At 39.1% G+C, this 16,593-nt stretch overlaps 1 protein-coding gene across 2 annotated transcripts; it reads left to right on the top strand.

Moving 5' to 3' along the window:
* The first annotated feature begins 1,586 nt into the window (after positions 1-1,586).
* DDX3X (DEAD-box helicase 3 X-linked) lies at positions 1,587-16,026 on the top strand. 2 transcript variants are annotated; one of them, XM_039888663.1, is made up of 17 exons: positions 1,587-2,057; positions 4,849-4,906; positions 6,448-6,495; positions 8,175-8,307; positions 9,263-9,421; positions 9,507-9,606; positions 10,032-10,167; positions 10,943-11,028; positions 11,229-11,327; positions 11,432-11,592; positions 12,009-12,153; positions 12,236-12,380; positions 12,521-12,702; positions 12,783-12,900; positions 13,200-13,353; positions 13,658-13,794; positions 14,078-16,026. In XM_039888663.1, exons 1-17 carry the CDS (start codon positions 2,013-2,015, stop codon positions 14,155-14,157), a joined length of 1,986 nt encoding a protein of 661 aa, XP_039744597.1. In that variant the 5' UTR covers positions 1,587-2,012; the 3' UTR covers positions 14,158-16,026. The 2 variants fall into 2 exon arrangements, with proteins under 2 accessions (XP_039744597.1, XP_039744606.1); XM_039888672.1 differs by having other exon boundaries at positions 1,826-2,057; positions 13,661-13,794; positions 14,078-15,835.
* The last annotated feature ends 567 nt before the right edge of the window (positions 16,027-16,593 follow it).

Genomic DNA, 16,593 nt, shown 5'->3' on the forward strand with positions numbered 1-16,593 from the left:
CTAGAGTTCACCATTTTGGAAAATAAGGTCATCAAATGGCAACACTGCTCATGGTATTTGAGCTGTGAAAACACACTTTTCCAGTTTGCATTTGAAACTGCGCTAGGGAGGTATCTACCATCAGTGTGGCATTGGAGCATTCACATATTAAAATAAATTGTTTTATTATAACAATTTTGCTTTTTAGTTTTTTCAAATTGTGTTGTTGGATTATCTATGGTTTGTTATTTCGGTATGGTTAAAGAAGGCATTTCAAAATACTTGATATAAAAAGGAGTTGGGTCTTTTACAGGGTTATGTAGTCCAGCAGACTCCCTTTGGAAAGGAAATTGAGACCCAAAGCCTTAAGCAACTTGGCCCAAGACACAAGTGTTACATTATCTCCCTATTTCTTTAGAATTTCAGTTTCAGTTTTAAAAACCGGAAGGGGAGAGTGGCAGCATGTGAGAAATTATGTGATGGGAAACGAGCTATCTGAATCTTGGCAGAAGACCCTTTCGGGGATGGGGGAAAACCCTGCGTATTTTTGGTCAGGCTGAGGGTCAGAAGAGAGTGGGAAAATTGTTTATAAGAACCACCTCTGTATGGCTGCTCGCTTAAAGCCAGGGACCCGCTAGTCAACACATTTTCTTCTATTTAAGGGCCTGTGGCACAACCTGGAACTGGGGGTGGCATGCTTAGGAGAGGGCCAGAAGAAGGGGTTCTTTCGACGGCAGAAACCCACTTCCTCCCGTTCCCCTTCTACCGCAGTGGCCTGAGGGTCACTCTGACCCCAGGCCGATGACGCCAAAGCACGTCCTTTGGCAGGCCCCGACTGCGCCTAGCACAAACACCCCCGATTCCTTAGGAGAGCTCTTCTGGCTCCCCAAGGTCCTCTATCTTAGGTGGGAGGCAGCACCAAGTTGAAGCCACCAGCCCTAAGCCTCTGGGTGCCCCGCGAGAGGAAACTAGGGGCCTCGCGTAGCCCTTGGAAAGGCGGAGGGCCGGGGTCCCAGAGGGTGCGCAACCACCCTCTCAAGTTCCGGGGGAGTGTCTCATTGTTTCCTCGCCGTGGGGGTTGGGCGCACAAGAGCGAGCTCGAGTCTGGGGTGACCTGTGAGGGACTATTGCGTTTCTGGGCGGTGCCCTGCTGTCTAGGCAACTGTGCTGTAAAGCGTCGGGCCACCAGCCTGCACCACTAGTTCTCCTCCCAACCCCAAGCCGGTCAACAACCATCCCGCCCTCCTTTCTCCTCAGTTTCTCCCTCCTCCTTCCCCTTCCGTTCCCTCTCCCTTCCTCCTCCTCCTCCCTCCTCTTCCCTCCTCTTCCCTCTCCTCTCCTGGTTCCCCCCCGCCTCGCATTCTGAGCACTTAAGCCACGGTTTCCTGCTCCACAAAATGGCCACCGCGCCCGACACCTGCGGTCACGTGACCTGCCGCTCTCTGAAGCCTCTTTTTGCCTAACTCCGATTTCAGGGAAGCTGCCCGCAAAAGAGCGAAGGCTGAGAGAAATTTAGCGACATCTCCAAGTCCGCGGACTGAGAGAGAAAGAAGAGAGAAGGCGCGTGTTATAAAGAAAGTTACAGCAAAATCCGGGAGCGTAGGGAGAAGGAAAAAAGCCTAAATGAAATTTTAGGCCTCCTACTGGGCGGAAAGCGAGTTCTCGCGAGACTCAGGATAGGTTATTAGCTGAGAACAGGGAAAGAGAAGCGCAACCTAACTAGGATAGCATTTGGCACTCTGAGATCTAAGGTAGGACGACGAGCCTGGGACGAGACTAAGAAGTCCCGCGAGGTTAGGAGTCAACGAGCGCGCAGTAGCTAGGCAGAAGTGGTAACGGCAGGGGGAGTGCGGGTGTGAGAGGGAGGGTACACGTCTTACGTGCTGACGTAGCAGTCTCGCGAGTGGGTATATTAGGTCCGTGATCGCGCCGTTCGTTCCAGAGCCGCAGTTCTCCCGTGAGAGGACCTTCGCGGTGAATCAAACACACTCGCTCAGCAGCGGAAGACTCCGAGTTCTCGGTACTCTTCAGGGATGAGTCATGTGGCGGTGGAAAATGCGCTCGGGCTGGACCAGCAGGTGAGCAGGAAGGACCCCACCGGGCTGCACAAATCTCTCCCCTGATCTAACCTGGCTTGTGGCGCAGCGCTTACTGACACCCTCAGTTCCCATTTCCGGGGTACCTAGGGCTGGCGAGTGTCAACGGTCCGGGACTGTGGAGAAACGGGAAGGTGGCAGGAATGTCGGTTGTGGCTGTCGCCCGGGCCCCGGTTTGGCCCGCGGTATTGTCCCCGGGCCGAGCACAATGGCGGCTTTTGTGTGTGCTTGCGCAGGCGGGCGGAGGGGGAGGGGGTGCGCGCGCGCTCGCGTAGACGCGCACGCGCGAACCTCTGCTGACTAGTGACCCGTAGGTGTTGGGGGGGATTCGCGGTGCACGAATGGGGACTCTGGCCTCCCAAGGGTTTCGGCCCTCAATGCGCGCGATTCTCGGATTCGTGTTTTGGAGACCTGGTGGCGTTGGTGTATGTGTGTCTGGGTGTGTGAGCGCGCGCGTTTGCGGAGGAATGCGGCCCTGGAATGTGGGAGGGGGCATCGCAGGGGGCTGCCTGCGCTCGGGGTAATGGCGGCGGCCTCCTTTGTGTGGTGCTGGGTGGCGCTGCGGCCCACTAGCGGGAGAGGCTTGGACCAGCCGGGCTCCTGGCCGGCGAGGACCTGGAAAGGAGGACGCAGTGGGCATCTTGTTCCTGCCGGGCTTCCTTCCGCAGGTTTTCTCGTTTCAGCCAGGTTTCCTCAGGCCTGGCGCTGCAGCCCGGGAGGCCGCGTTTCCGGAGTGGAAAGTTTTGTGACGCAGAATTTTCGGGGAGGAATGGGGGGGGGAGGGGAGGGAGTAAAGGGCCGCTGCTTGCGCGGTGGCGCTGGGCTCTGGGCTCAAGAGAATACCGGGGCGGCTCCTGGTATTCACTGGAGATTTAGCCTATGGCCACGCGTTTTTTTGGGGTATGGGTATCACGGGTTGTAAGAGTGTTCTTGAGTTAGCGACGTCTGACTCGGCCCGAGGAATAAATGAATGTGACTTGAGAGAAAATAAAAAGTTTTGTTGACTTGTTGCAGCCCGTGGAATAAAATTTTGAAGTAGGTCGAATTAGGTGTGTCGTCTTAACTGGAAATCCCTCTTTTAAGCGTGTTGGGGGGAAGAGGCGAGGAAGATGTGAGAGCTGAGGGACGAGTGGTTAACGCGTTTTGGTGGCAGGAAGTCTGCATCCCTCTGCAACATTGGCACTACGCTTCAGATAAGCTGTGGGATGTTTGGAGCCATTAAATAAACCTTGGAATAATTCTAAAATGGAATTTAGTGATAAATTGATGATTTTTGAGTAGTCACATTAATACATTTTAGGGATTTAACTATGTTTCTTTGGGGGATTTAACGATGTTTCTTTGGGAGCATTTTTTCCCCATTAATGAATCAATTGTACCAAATCCTCTAAATCGCTCAGACCATATATTGAATGGAAGCACAGACAAAAAATCGTGTCGAGCACAGGCTTACCCCCAGCTTTAGTATTTTCCATATAGCTGGTGCCGATTTTAAGATTCTAGGCAGGAATTAACTTTAAATTAGTAGTTGATGTAATTCGGAAGAACATGCAGTCCTTAGAATTCAGCAGCAAGCATTGACAAAGAAAATTCCAACACTGTAATTCTAATAATTTAGCGTTTAAAGTTGCCTTTTCATGTTCTAATGTAAAATTAATAAAAACTTGTATGTAAGAAGTGCAAAAAGTTTTTGTTCCTGTTATGCTTCGAAGTATCAGTCTGTTGGGATAAATACTGCAGAGAAAGCCTGGCAGCGTTTTTGCTAATAGAAATTGTAGAAATAAGGTGCTTAAGTCTTTACTAAGCTGATTTTTGTTTTTTATTTTTCTTTTAAGTCTTAGCATGTGCTTCCAATTTTCGGTGACTCCATTTGATTATGCTTGCAATTTTGACAGTATCATCTTGAAGGGACTACTTAGTGGTATAGTATATCACCTTTGCAGACAGGTGGCAATAGTACTGTGACTTGGTCTTTCGTGGCTTTTAAAATATTTCTTGGGGCACGTATTCCCCCTCCCCTCACCACCATTGCTTGTAAGGTACTTCCTGGTTAGTCATTACAGAATGTAATGAAGATAGGTCTTTTTGTAGAATGTTGAACCTTTGAGCTACCAGTGTAAGGAGATAGGTGGAAATGGAGATTAAAGGTAGTGAAATGTCCAAGTATTTAAGGGCATTGAATGCCAGTTCTGCCATTTATGCCCAGTCTTTAAACTTACCTCAGTGGCGAAAAGGGGAAAATGAATAGGTATGTACTTCACAGGGTTGTGCTTAACATAGTGCTCACTATGTATATTGTTAATCTTTTTAAGAGTGCTATACTAATTAAAAATATTTGCAATATTTAGGGATAAAGGAATTAAAATTCTATCATTTTTCAGATGTGCTTTGTAAATTTAAAATCCAAGTAGAAGATTGGCATTGGAGACATTCGTCATGTGATTGGAGCTAAAATTAATCCTTATCTATTTGACATTTAAAATTTTTAATTTCTGGAGCTTTTCATTTTGAATGAATGACCTAAATTTGGACCCAGTTGCTACTGGAAAGCACCGATGTCTTGATGTGCTGCCAAGTGTGTACATAATACTGTTTTGCATTTGTTTAGAACTTACAGTCTTAAGCACATTCTTAGTCACTTTCACATTAAGAGTGTCACTTAAGTGTGAGGCGGGACTAGTGCTTGTAAATGCTAGCGGGCAGACTAATTTTAGAGTTTTTAGTGTAATATTTCAGCATGTGGGCTGCTAACGATTTTATAACTCTATTCTAGTTTGCTGGCCTAGACCTGAACTCTTCAGATAATCAGAGTGGAGGAAGTACAGCCAGCAGTAAGTAAAACATTTTACGAATTTACCAAATATTAGAATTTTAATATACTATTTTGTTGAACTTATTTAAAATTTAAGAATTTCTCCTGTAGTATTTACTGTGTAAAGAATTACGTAGAATTATGTAGTAATTGATCAATCTAAAGCGTCATGACCTTTTGGTAATAAAAGAGATTAGTTTTCTTGAGTAAAAGTGATTTTAAAAAACTGTACAACATATAATCTTTAGTAGAGTTTGTCTATGAATATGGGCCCAGTTTAGAGGTGATGGGGTCGTGTCTCTCCCTGATCAGTAAAGGAAACATTCACATATTTAAATCGTTACAAGTACCCCTTTTTTATAAAGAACATGAAACTAATAGAATAAAGCTAGATAGAATCTTGGGGTGGTTAGGATTCAAAATGCCATATGTGGCATTTTTTTTTTTCCTTTGGAAAAGAAGTTAGATGTAAAAGTGATCTCCCCTCCCCAGGTTTGTTTCTTTGTTTTTTGTTTGTTTTTTTTTGTTTGTTTTTGAGACTTATTAGAGATTAGTAATAAGGAAATCTCTATTTGGCAGTAGACTTGCTTCAGTTTAGGGCTCTTCCAACCTATTATCTAAAAAGATGAGTACAGGCTGTAGGGTTTGAAAGCACTATTTCTTAAAGCATTGTATTACGTAGTAAAGAACATGTCATTTTTAGGCAGGGACCTAACTGCACACATAGTTTTACTTGGTATTTGTTTTAAATTTCACCTTATTTCCCATGCTAAGAATCTTTTAAGAATTGATCATCTTAGTTTAGTAGAGATCTTTAATATTTAATTCAACCCAGGAGGGAAAAAGGAAAATTAAATTGTAGATTTACTAGTAATAAAGTGAGTTGACTTCATATGGTGGATATGCATTGTTTGCTTTTTGCCTTTTCATCCATTTCCTAGGCTGTATTCTTGCTTGCATACAGAGCGACAGTCGACTTTTCAGCAAGCCCCAAATTAAAACTCCCAAATTCTTGAAATTACTTCCTCTTTTCAGCTTTTTCACATATATTCTGTTTGGAATTTACTAGGATAGAAACAAAAAAAGGCCTCTTAATGGCTAATTGTGTGATTTATTACATGGTAGTCTTTTAGGTTGTTGTTGTAATACTTGAGTTCTAATCATTTTGTTAGATTATGACAATTCTGAAACCATGGCAGGCCTTTAAAATAATTGTGTTAAATTAAGCTTTAGTGGCAAGTTAAACATTTTGTATTTGTAAACTTCAGCTATTAGGTTCCAAGTCAAATTTTTGTTTGCCAAACTTGTCTTCCTCTCCTTTTTAAAAATTTATTTATAAAGCAATAACCTGTTAAAAGTAAAACTGAATTCATCTCCCCCCAATTTCCAAGTAAGCAGTCTGACTAAGAAGGCTAGGGATTTAAAAAAAAATTATTCAGAACCATTTTTTTAATAGTGCACGTTTTGGTAAAAAAGCTTTAACTTGAAGGTTTTTGGCATTTAGTTTTTTATATATATATAAATATATACACATATATATGTATTTTTTTTTTTTCTTAGAAGGGCGCTATATTCCTCCTCACTTAAGGAACAGAGAAGCTACTAAAGGTAAGTCCTTTGAGCAATTTGTAGACCTAATTCTTGCTGAGTTTAGAAGTTGGAGCCCAGGGAAAAGGAGGCACCTTGGGAAGTTTGTAAACTCTACTCTGCTTCTGTCAGCTGGTTCATATGTTAGGAGTTAATTACTTGGGGAAAACCCATTTAATGTCACAGTGGGAAATTTTGCATTTCCTGTGTCATGCTCTTACGAGGCCAAGGACATGATATTGTACAATTTCACTAGTCTTGTGCTTAATCTGTGTTTGTAATCTTTCACAGCATGCTTTCAATTTGAAAAAGATGAGTGGGCACCCTACTATGTGAACCTAACTGCATGGTGATAACCCAGTTATTTTTGTCTTGCAGAGGTGCCAAAATGAAGATGAGATTATTGTAGAATAGTTAACAGGGTGTATAGTGTTGGGCACGCTCCCAATAAGTTGGGAGTGATTCTCTGGTTTCATTTCCTTCCTTTAACTGTTTCATTTGAAAGGCTTTATCTGAAAGGTATCACACCACCTGGTCTTTTCCCATTTAGTTCGTAACGTGATAGAAAAGTAGTAGATGTCTCAAATGATGGGACAACTGTTTGGATGCTATATAGATGTAGAATAGATGCTCCGAGATTTGGAGGAAAAAGATCAGGAAAACCATTTAAAGATCAGGCGGAGGAAGATACTGGATAAAGGTTTTAGTTACTGCAAAGTTTGTCTTTATCATCATGGGTGTTCTTGTTATTCCTTAGAATGTACTAGCAGGAATTGACCCCATGTATATTTAGGGCTTTGGTGCAGTGACAAAAATCAAAGGGGAAGAGGCAGTGTCAAGTTTAGAGTTGAAAGAGCTCTTACCTAACTCAATTCTATTGATAACTAAGGATGTTGGTCACTAGGCTGGTTAATAATAGAGGCAGAAGGCTGAATGAAAGTATCTTAACTTGTAAACTAATCTCTATTTAATAAAGTGTCACTGAAGCTAGTTAAACCCTCTGCTTGTCTTTAAACCCTCTGCCTATCTGGCTAATTTATATCTTTATCATTCTTTCTTACTGAATGTTTATAGCTGTACCCTAGAAACCTACCTACACTAAGAGTGAGTAGGGAGGTGGATTTTCCTTTTTTTTGAGGTATTCTTGATTCTCATCTGACAATATATATTTCATGTGAACAAAGCACCATTCTTAAATTTTTTACTGTTGAAACTGAAAAATACTATATTAAACCAAGTAGTCTGACAGTCTTGAGAATGTTTTAAATGAATATCACCTCTAAGAAACATTGAAACAGTGGTAACTGGTTTCCTAGTAAGCTCATTCATACCTATAAAATGAGTGGAAGTTAAATTGTCATAATACCGTAATCATTGCACTACAGGAATAGCTGTTGACCTTTTAGAGGTGATATTTATTCAGAATATTTCTAAATAGATTGCTCGGTTTTAGTGTACCGTATTTTCTAGTGGAGAGAATTGGAGATATAAAACATTTTGTGTTCGTTCCCTAATGTAAACCAGCTCTGAATCTTGATTCTTTTTTAGTGCCATGATAAGAATTATTTCCACTGTCCCTCCAGCCTGTAGAGAGAAAATTAAGTCAGTGGAGGGCTTTAAATTTAGAAACATAAGAATTATGTCAAGGTATTGTTAATTACTAATTAATATGGTAAAAAAAATTTTTTTTTTAATTAAAGGATTCTACGATAAAGACAGTTCAGGGTGGAGTTCTAGTAAAGATAAGGATGCATACAGCAGTTTTGGATCTCGTAGTGATTCAAGAGGGAAGTCTAGCTTCTTCAGTGATCGTGGAACTGGGTCAAGGGGAAGGTAAGTGATTTTTTTATCTAATTGTCTTACACGTGTGCACAGAACAGCAATTTAGGAATTGGTCTTTAATTTGATAAGTCCTCATCCTGTACTCTGATCATTAAACATATTTCCACCCTTAATAGACCACTTATTGGGATGTTAAGTATTACGTCTGTTTAAATCATCTTAGCTGTAAGAGATCTTTACTAAACTGAACTTGTTACATAGAAATTAGATAAGAATAAGAACATGCCCTTTGGCATAAATGAAATCAGTTATTTTTATATTTTCCTAGTTTTATGTATTCTATTTAAAAGTAAGTTTAGTGAATGACCTAATTGGGTGAGATTTTTGTGGATAATTCTATATGACAATTTTTAAACACCTTATATTTTTGATTACACAAGTGTGGTGAACTGACCTCATGCGCCTAATAGCTGTGGTTAGTCCTGTGTGTCCTGATTTTTCGCAAACAGGCCTAAAACTATAAAAGCATCTTAATTCAGGTAAGGATTATTTTCTACTTTTTATGCAAAGTCTTGTCACACAGGTGAATTGTCCTTTAAATGACATCCTAATATAATTGGGACAATTGATAGTTGGTATGCTGTTTTCTTTTCTCTACCACTAAATATATGTGGATGAGAACTTTAACAAAGGTATAAGTTATATGCTGATTTCAAATATATTAAGACTTGATTCTTAATTTCAGCATAAATGAGGCCTGTGTAGACTGTATAACTTTATAGAAATAAAAAGGATGCTGATTTTAGAAAATGTAAATGACACATACAATCTGGCTAATTACAGGGCCTTTTTTGACAAATAAGAGAAAACCAGTATTGGGCTGTTGACATTCTTGAGGTTAGCCATAATGAATAATTCAGCTTCTCCAGGTACCATTCTAGAGTAGTGGTAAGAATCTGATAATTTTTAATGTGCTTCTGATTGATTAATTGATTGTGCTGTTCAGGTTTGATGATCGTGGACGGAGTGACTATGATGGCATTGGCAGCCGTGGTGACAGAAGTGGCTTCGGCAAATTTGAACGAGGGGGGAATAGTCGCTGGTGTGACAAATCAGATGAGGATGATTGGTCAAAACCGCTTCCACCAAGTGAACGTTTGGAACAGTAGGTTTCTGAAATGCATGTTAATTGTGATGCAGCCTTCTTAGTTAGTATAACAAACTTACACTTTTTTTTTTTTTTATTTCAGGGAACTCTTTTCTGGAGGCAACACTGGGATTAACTTTGAGAAATATGACGATATTCCAGTTGAGGCAACAGGCAACAACTGTCCTCCACACATTGAAAGTGTAAGTATCTTCGTTTGATCTTTTAAGACAGTGGGGGAAGTGTAAATGTTTTTACAGTACATCAAAATGAGATGGGCTTCCTAAAGGCATGTATAGACTCATGCTTCCTTTATTTTAACAATTCTTTAAAGTTAATTTAAAAACTGACCTCATTGGCTTATGGAAAGGGAGAGAATTTAGCTCAGTGTTACCATTAATATGAAATAGGGAATGGGTCAAACATAGGAAGAATTCAAAACTTCTATGTAAATTAAGCCCACAGGGTTGATTTTTTTTTTTCCCCTAAAATGTAACAATTTTTATTTAAAGCAACTGTAAGTACAAATCAGCTAATGGTTGTTTTTTATCATTATTGTATTAGTAGAAAACAAAAATGGCTCCAGATAGCATTTCTAGCTATTTAACTCTGTTGAATTTCTTGACAGTTCAGTGATGTTGAGATGGGAGAAATTATTATGGGAAACATTGAGCTTACTCGTTATACTCGCCCGACTCCAGTGCAAAAGCATGCTATTCCTATTATCAAAGAGAAAAGAGACTTGATGGCTTGTGCCCAAACAGGTAAGCTCACTTGATAAAAGTAAAAGTAGGATAAGATTGGAGAATAGCCTGTGGCACATAGAAATGTGACCAAGGGAAAGGTGCCTTTGTGGGGTAAGATAGCGCCTCCCATCTTTTGGGAACAGCCTCTGAATTAAGTATAAGACTTACTATTATATCTGTGAGTTGAACCAGTTTGAAAGCGGGGGGCAAAATTCTCCCACTAAAAATACATAGTACTTGAATTATTTGTTATCTTTTCCTATGGAAGAGAATGTCATTCTTTATACACTATCAATATATACTTATACAGAATTGTTAGAAATTGAAATTGACACCACTTTTGAGGCAAAATTCCTGCTTTCTTTACAAACACAAATGGAAAGAAGTGAATACTACATCATTAATCAGTTTTGTACACTTGTTCTGTAAAGCAACAAAATGTTTTGATTTTTACGGGCTATGTGATCTCTGAACTACTCAGTTCTTTTATAGTGAGAAGGCAGCCATAAATAATATGTAGATTAATCGAGCATGGTTGTATTCCAAATAAAGCTTTATCTACAAAGATATAAATAGTCTGGGCCTTAGTTTGTTGACTCCTATTACAGGTGGGTCAAACAAGTCACTTGGTATTTTCAATTTAGCTGTTAAGTTTTAGAAAATTTACTTGGGTGTAAAGTGAAATTACTAATTGACTGGTAATGGGGCAGTTATCAAACACTGTCATCTAACAACACTTATTCAAAAGTAATGTGTTTTTGTGATTGAATTAAATGTGCTTTCTCTTAAACAGGGTCTGGAAAAACTGCAGCATTTCTTTTGCCCATCTTGAGTCAGATTTATTCTGATGGTCCAGGCGAGGCCTTGAGGGCCATGAAGGTAAATATTTCTTTATAAAACAGGAAATTATTGTAGAACTTTGTAGGTAGCTGTAGAGACAGCTTTCTAAATGACACTAAGACTTCAATCTGTTTAACAAAAAACAATTTTCAAACGGAATCTGTAAATTACAGAGGGGGGGAATATATCATAATCTTTAAAAAGATGTTAAGAGTTTAATTTATAAATTAATTTCTTAGGAAAATGGAAGATATGGGCGCCGCAAACAGTACCCAATCTCCTTGGTATTAGCACCAACTAGAGAATTGGCAGTACAGATTTATGAGGAAGCCAGGAAAGTAAGTATACATTGGTTATTGGCTTTCTGGTGGATTTTAATGAAATGTTTTATGACCATGTAAAAATCTCTGCTTTATAATTGGTAACATTTCTTTGCTTATAGTTTTCATACCGATCTAGAGTTCGTCCTTGTGTGGTTTATGGTGGTGCCGATATTGGTCAGCAGATTCGAGACTTAGAACGTGGATGTCACTTGTTAGTAGCCACTCCAGGACGTCTAGTGGATATGATGGAACGAGGAAAGATTGGATTAGACTTCTGCAAGTATGTTAATTTTTAAATGTATGGAGAATACAGTGCTAATTTTTAAAAATATTGGCCATTACTTTTATAGTACTTCTTTTAGCATTGTCTAAAATTTAAGACTGAGAAGTGATTTTAGTTATATAATTTTTATGAAAATTTTGCTCATCGTAATTTTAATGTTAAAAAATCAGTGACATCTTAGTAGAGGCTGAGAATGACAACCAGACTGTGGGACAGAGTCAAATAGTAAGAGCTAATTTGGCTGTGTGATTTTTGGATGATTTATTTAGTGGCAAAAATTCTGGGCTGTGCGTGCATCAAATTGTGTGATATGAGGGGTTTAATAACTACCTGAAAGAAAATATAATTGTACTTTCACAGGTACAGCTATACTAAAATTCTTCTCAAATTTTAAACAATTTTTTTTGCGACAGATACTTGGTGTTGGATGAAGCTGATCGGATGTTAGATATGGGGTTTGAACCTCAAATACGTAGAATAGTTGAACAAGATACTATGCCACCAAAGGGAGTTCGCCACACTATGATGTTTAGTGCTACTTTCCCTAAGGAAATACAGGTATTGTTTGGGGCTGCGAACAATATTTATTTACTTAGGAATTTGTCTCAGTAGATAATAAAATCATTTTTTTTCCTTTCAGATGCTTGCTCGTGATTTCTTGGATGAATATATCTTTCTGGCTGTAGGAAGAGTTGGCTCTACCTCTGAGAACATCACACAGAAAGTAGTTTGGGTGGAAGAGTCAGACAAAAGGTCATTTCTGCTTGACCTTCTAAATGCAACAGGTAAAATTATGAATAATTTTAGCATTACTCTGGTGGCTTAGGTAATGAGAATTTGGATTACCTCTATTTGCATGTTTACTTAGTGCAAAGAGAACAAAGCCTCTATTACTGACAAAAACCTTGTAATTTTTCAAATTTAGGCAAGGATTCACTGACTTTAGTGTTTGTGGAGACCAAAAAGGGTGCAGATTCTTTGGAGGAGTTCTTATACCGTGAAGGGTATGCTTGTACCAGTATCCATGGAGACCGATCTCAGAGAGATAGAGAAGAGGCCCTTCACCAGTTCCGCTCAGGAAAAAGCCCAATACTAGTGGCTACAGCAGTATGTTTAATATAATCTCTTCATGTTCAACTGTTGGTTTTCTTTTAAGTGGGCCATATATAACAAAAGTTATCTTCCAGGTAGCAGCAAGAGGACTGGACATTTCAAATGTAAAACATGTTATCAATTTTGATTTGCCAAGTGATATTGAAGAATATGTACATCGCATTGGCCGTACAGGACGTGTAGGAAACCTTGGTAAGTGTGTGTGTGGTTAGGTTACTTGATGGTCTGGTTGTTCATTTTTTCAGTGTGACGCATGCAGTGAAGAATGTTTCAGGATCTTAAGTTACAAGAACTCTATTTCCAAGGAATGCAGTTAAAAAGTATATTTTAGCAATAGAAGTGACAGAAAAGTTAGGTTTTGTTCAAGGAACCTTTAAGTTGGTTAAATAGCAATTTTTACCCTTTTAAATATTCTGTTTACTGACAAAAGTAAGATTACCGTGCTACTTTATGGAAAACCTTAATTTATGTATTTTTCGGAACTGTTTTAGGCCTTGCCACCTCTTTCTTTAATGAAAGAAATGTAAACATCACCAAGGATTTGTTGGATCTTCTTGTTGAAGCTAAACAAGAGGTGCCATCTTGGTTAGAAAACATGGCTTATGAACACCACTATAAGGGTAGCAGTCGTGGACGATCTAAGAGGTGAGTTACAGGTGGTATATAATGAGAGGGATGAGTACTGTGTCCAAGGTTAACAAACAATTTTCTCAGGCTGCTTAGATCCTTTGTGTTATTGGGGGTATTAGTAAAAAGGGTGACACAAGTCAGTGGCAGACTTTCATGGCTAAGGCCATTCGAAACACTATTAAGGAACATGGGGCTGGATGAGGAATCGATTGAATTGAAAAAATTAGAAGCTGGTTATTGGGAAGTTTTAGCAAGAATTTTGAGTTATTTAGTGGGAATTCATCTTCATATGAACCAATACACATTTTTGTCCTCGTAGTAGTAGATTCAGTGGAGGATTTGGTGCCAGAGATTATCGACAAAGTAGTGGTGGCAGCAGTTCCAGCTTCAGCAGCCGTGCGAGCAGCAGCCGCAGTGGTGGAGGCGGCCATGGCAGCAGCAGAGGGTTTGGTGGAGGTAATATTAAATTTTTAACCTCACTATATTTGGGAAGGGTTTTTTCCTTTTAGTCATCCTTTTCAAAGCATAATTAAATCACTATGCTGGATACCTGAAACACATAAAATAATTATTGAATGTCAATTCTAATTGAAAAAATAATTTTTTAAGAGCATAATATTGGGGAAGTTCAACTCTGTAGGTTGCTTTTTACAGTTTTAAATCAAAGTGCTTAAAGAAGGGAAAGATGGTATTTAACAGTAGATGACTTAATTTCTTTTTCTTTTTTATCTCTCATTAGGTGGCTATGGAGGCTTTTACAACAGTGATGGATACGGAGGAAATTACAACTCCCAGGGGGTTGACTGGTGGGGTAACTGAACCTGCTTTACAGTAGGTCACCCTGCCAAACAAGCTAATATGGAAACCACATGTAACTTAGCCAGACTATACCTTGTGTAGCTTCAAGAACTCGCAGTACATTACCAGCTGTGATTCTCCACTGAAATTTTTTTTTTTAAGGGAGCTCAAGGTCACATGAAGAAGTGAAAGGAACAATCAGCAGCCCTGTTCAGAAGGTGGTTTGAAGACTTCATTGCTGTAGTTTGGATTAACTCCCCTCCCGCCAACCCCCATCCCAAACTGCATTTATAATTTGTGACTGAGGATCATTTGTTTGTTAATGTACTGTGCCTTTAACTTTAGACAACTTTTTATTTTGATGTCCTGTTGGCTCAGTAATGCTCAAGATACCAATTGTTTTGACAAAATAAATTTACTGAACTTGGGCTAAAATCAAACCTTGGCACACAGGTGTGATACAACTTAACAGGAATCATCGATTCATCCATAAATATTATAAGGAAAATACTTACGCGGTAGCCCGCATTAGGGCTTTTTGATACTTGCAGATTGGGGGAAAACAAACAACAAACGTCTTGAAGCATATTTAATGGAATTAGTTTCTAATGTGGCAAACTGTATTAAAGTTCTGATTTGCTCACTCTATCCTGGATAGGTATTTAGAACCTGATAGTCTTTAAACAAGCCATTCCAGTCATGATGAGGTGATGTATGATATGAGTACATGCATACATTCAAAGCACAGTTTTCAAAGTTAATGCAAGTAAAATACAGCAATTCCTCTTTCAATGTTTAGGCAGATCATTATGAGCTAGCCAAATGTGGGCATACTATTACAGGGAAAGTTTAAAGGTCTGATAACTTGAAATAGGTTTTTAGGAGAATTCATCTACTTAGACTTTTTAAATGCCTGCCATAAATGAAACTGAAATGGTAGAATGGCTGACCACAGCAATGACCAGCCCTCGTTAGGGCCCTGGATGATTTTTGGTCTAATAACGCATGCTAGTGTTGATGTTTTTTGGTCAAGAGGGTATGAACAGGAAGAATTAATGCAGCAGGCTTTATTTTAAATGCCGATTCACATTACTCTGTTCAAGCTGCGTTGAGATGTTAAACTGGCTTACTATAGACTTTGTAAAAATGGCTCCAGAAGAGTAACAAACTGAAATATTTGAGATCACACAGGTTGGAAATATGTACATAACTGCACAAGGTGTCAATTCTGCTATACAGTGCAGTTTTAGTCAGTTTTAGTTGCATAGGTTTCCATTGTATTTATAGTCTGTTTATGCTAAATCTGGCCAAAGATGAGCATTGTCCACCACTAAAATGCCTCTGCCACTTTGAATTCTGTGCTGATTTTGTGGCCAGAATGCGGTGATCAAAACGCTCAATTTTTTTACAGTGGCATAGGAAGACGGCAAAAATTTCCTAAAGTGCAATAGATTTTCAAGTGTATTGTGCCTTGTTCTAAAACTTTTATTAAGTAGGTGCACTTGACAGTATTGAGGTCATTTGTTATGGTGCTATTTCAATTAGTCTAGGTTTAGGCCCTTGTACATTTTGCCCATAACTTTTTACAAAGTACTTCTTTTATTGCACATTCAGAGAATTTTATATATATGTCTTGTGTGCGTGTCCTTAAACTTCCAATCTTATTTTGTCTCTTGGAGATTGTTGAACGCAGCTTGTCTAGGAAGGGGGATGGGACTAGATTCTAAAATTTATTTGGGACCATGGGAGTGATAGTTGGGAAGAAAACTATTTGCACACGACAGATTTCTAGATACTTTTTGCTGCTAGTTTTATGTAATATTTATTGAACATTTTGACAAATATTTATTTTTGTAAGCCTAAAAGTGATTCTTTGAAAGTTTAAAGAAACTTGACCAAAAGACAGTACAAAAACACTGGCACTTGAATGTTGAATGTCACCGTATGCGTGAAATTATATATTTCGGGGTAGTGTGAGCTTTTAATGTTAAGTCATATTAAACTCTTAAGTCAAATTAAGCAGACCCGGCATTGGCAGTGTAGCCATAACTTTCTGATGTTAGTAAAAACAAAATTGGCGACTTGAAATTAATCATGCCAAGGTTTTGATACACTTGTCTTAAGATATTAATGAAACACTTCAAAACACTGATATGAAGTGTCCAGATTCTGATGTTTGTTGTGTGAGTTTTGTTTTAGTTGTATTTTTTTTTTCCAGTGAATGTCTGGCACATTGCAATCCTCAAACATGTGGTTATCTTCGTTGTATTGGCATAGTCAGTGACTTGTACATTCAGCAATAGCGTTTGAGCAAGTTTATCAGTAAGCAATATTTTCAGTTAATAAATAAGGTTTCAAAAATCACAAGAATGGATTTAAACTTGCTGAATGTAAAGATTGAACTTCAAGTCACTGTAGCTTTAGTAATTGCTTATTGTATTAGTTTAGATGCTAGCA

Source organism: Pteropus medius, unplaced genomic scaffold (assembly GCF_902729225.1).
Source record: "Pteropus medius unplaced genomic scaffold, Ma_sr-lr_union100, whole genome shotgun sequence".
Taxonomy (NCBI): domain Eukaryota; kingdom Metazoa; phylum Chordata; class Mammalia; order Chiroptera; family Pteropodidae; genus Pteropus; species Pteropus medius.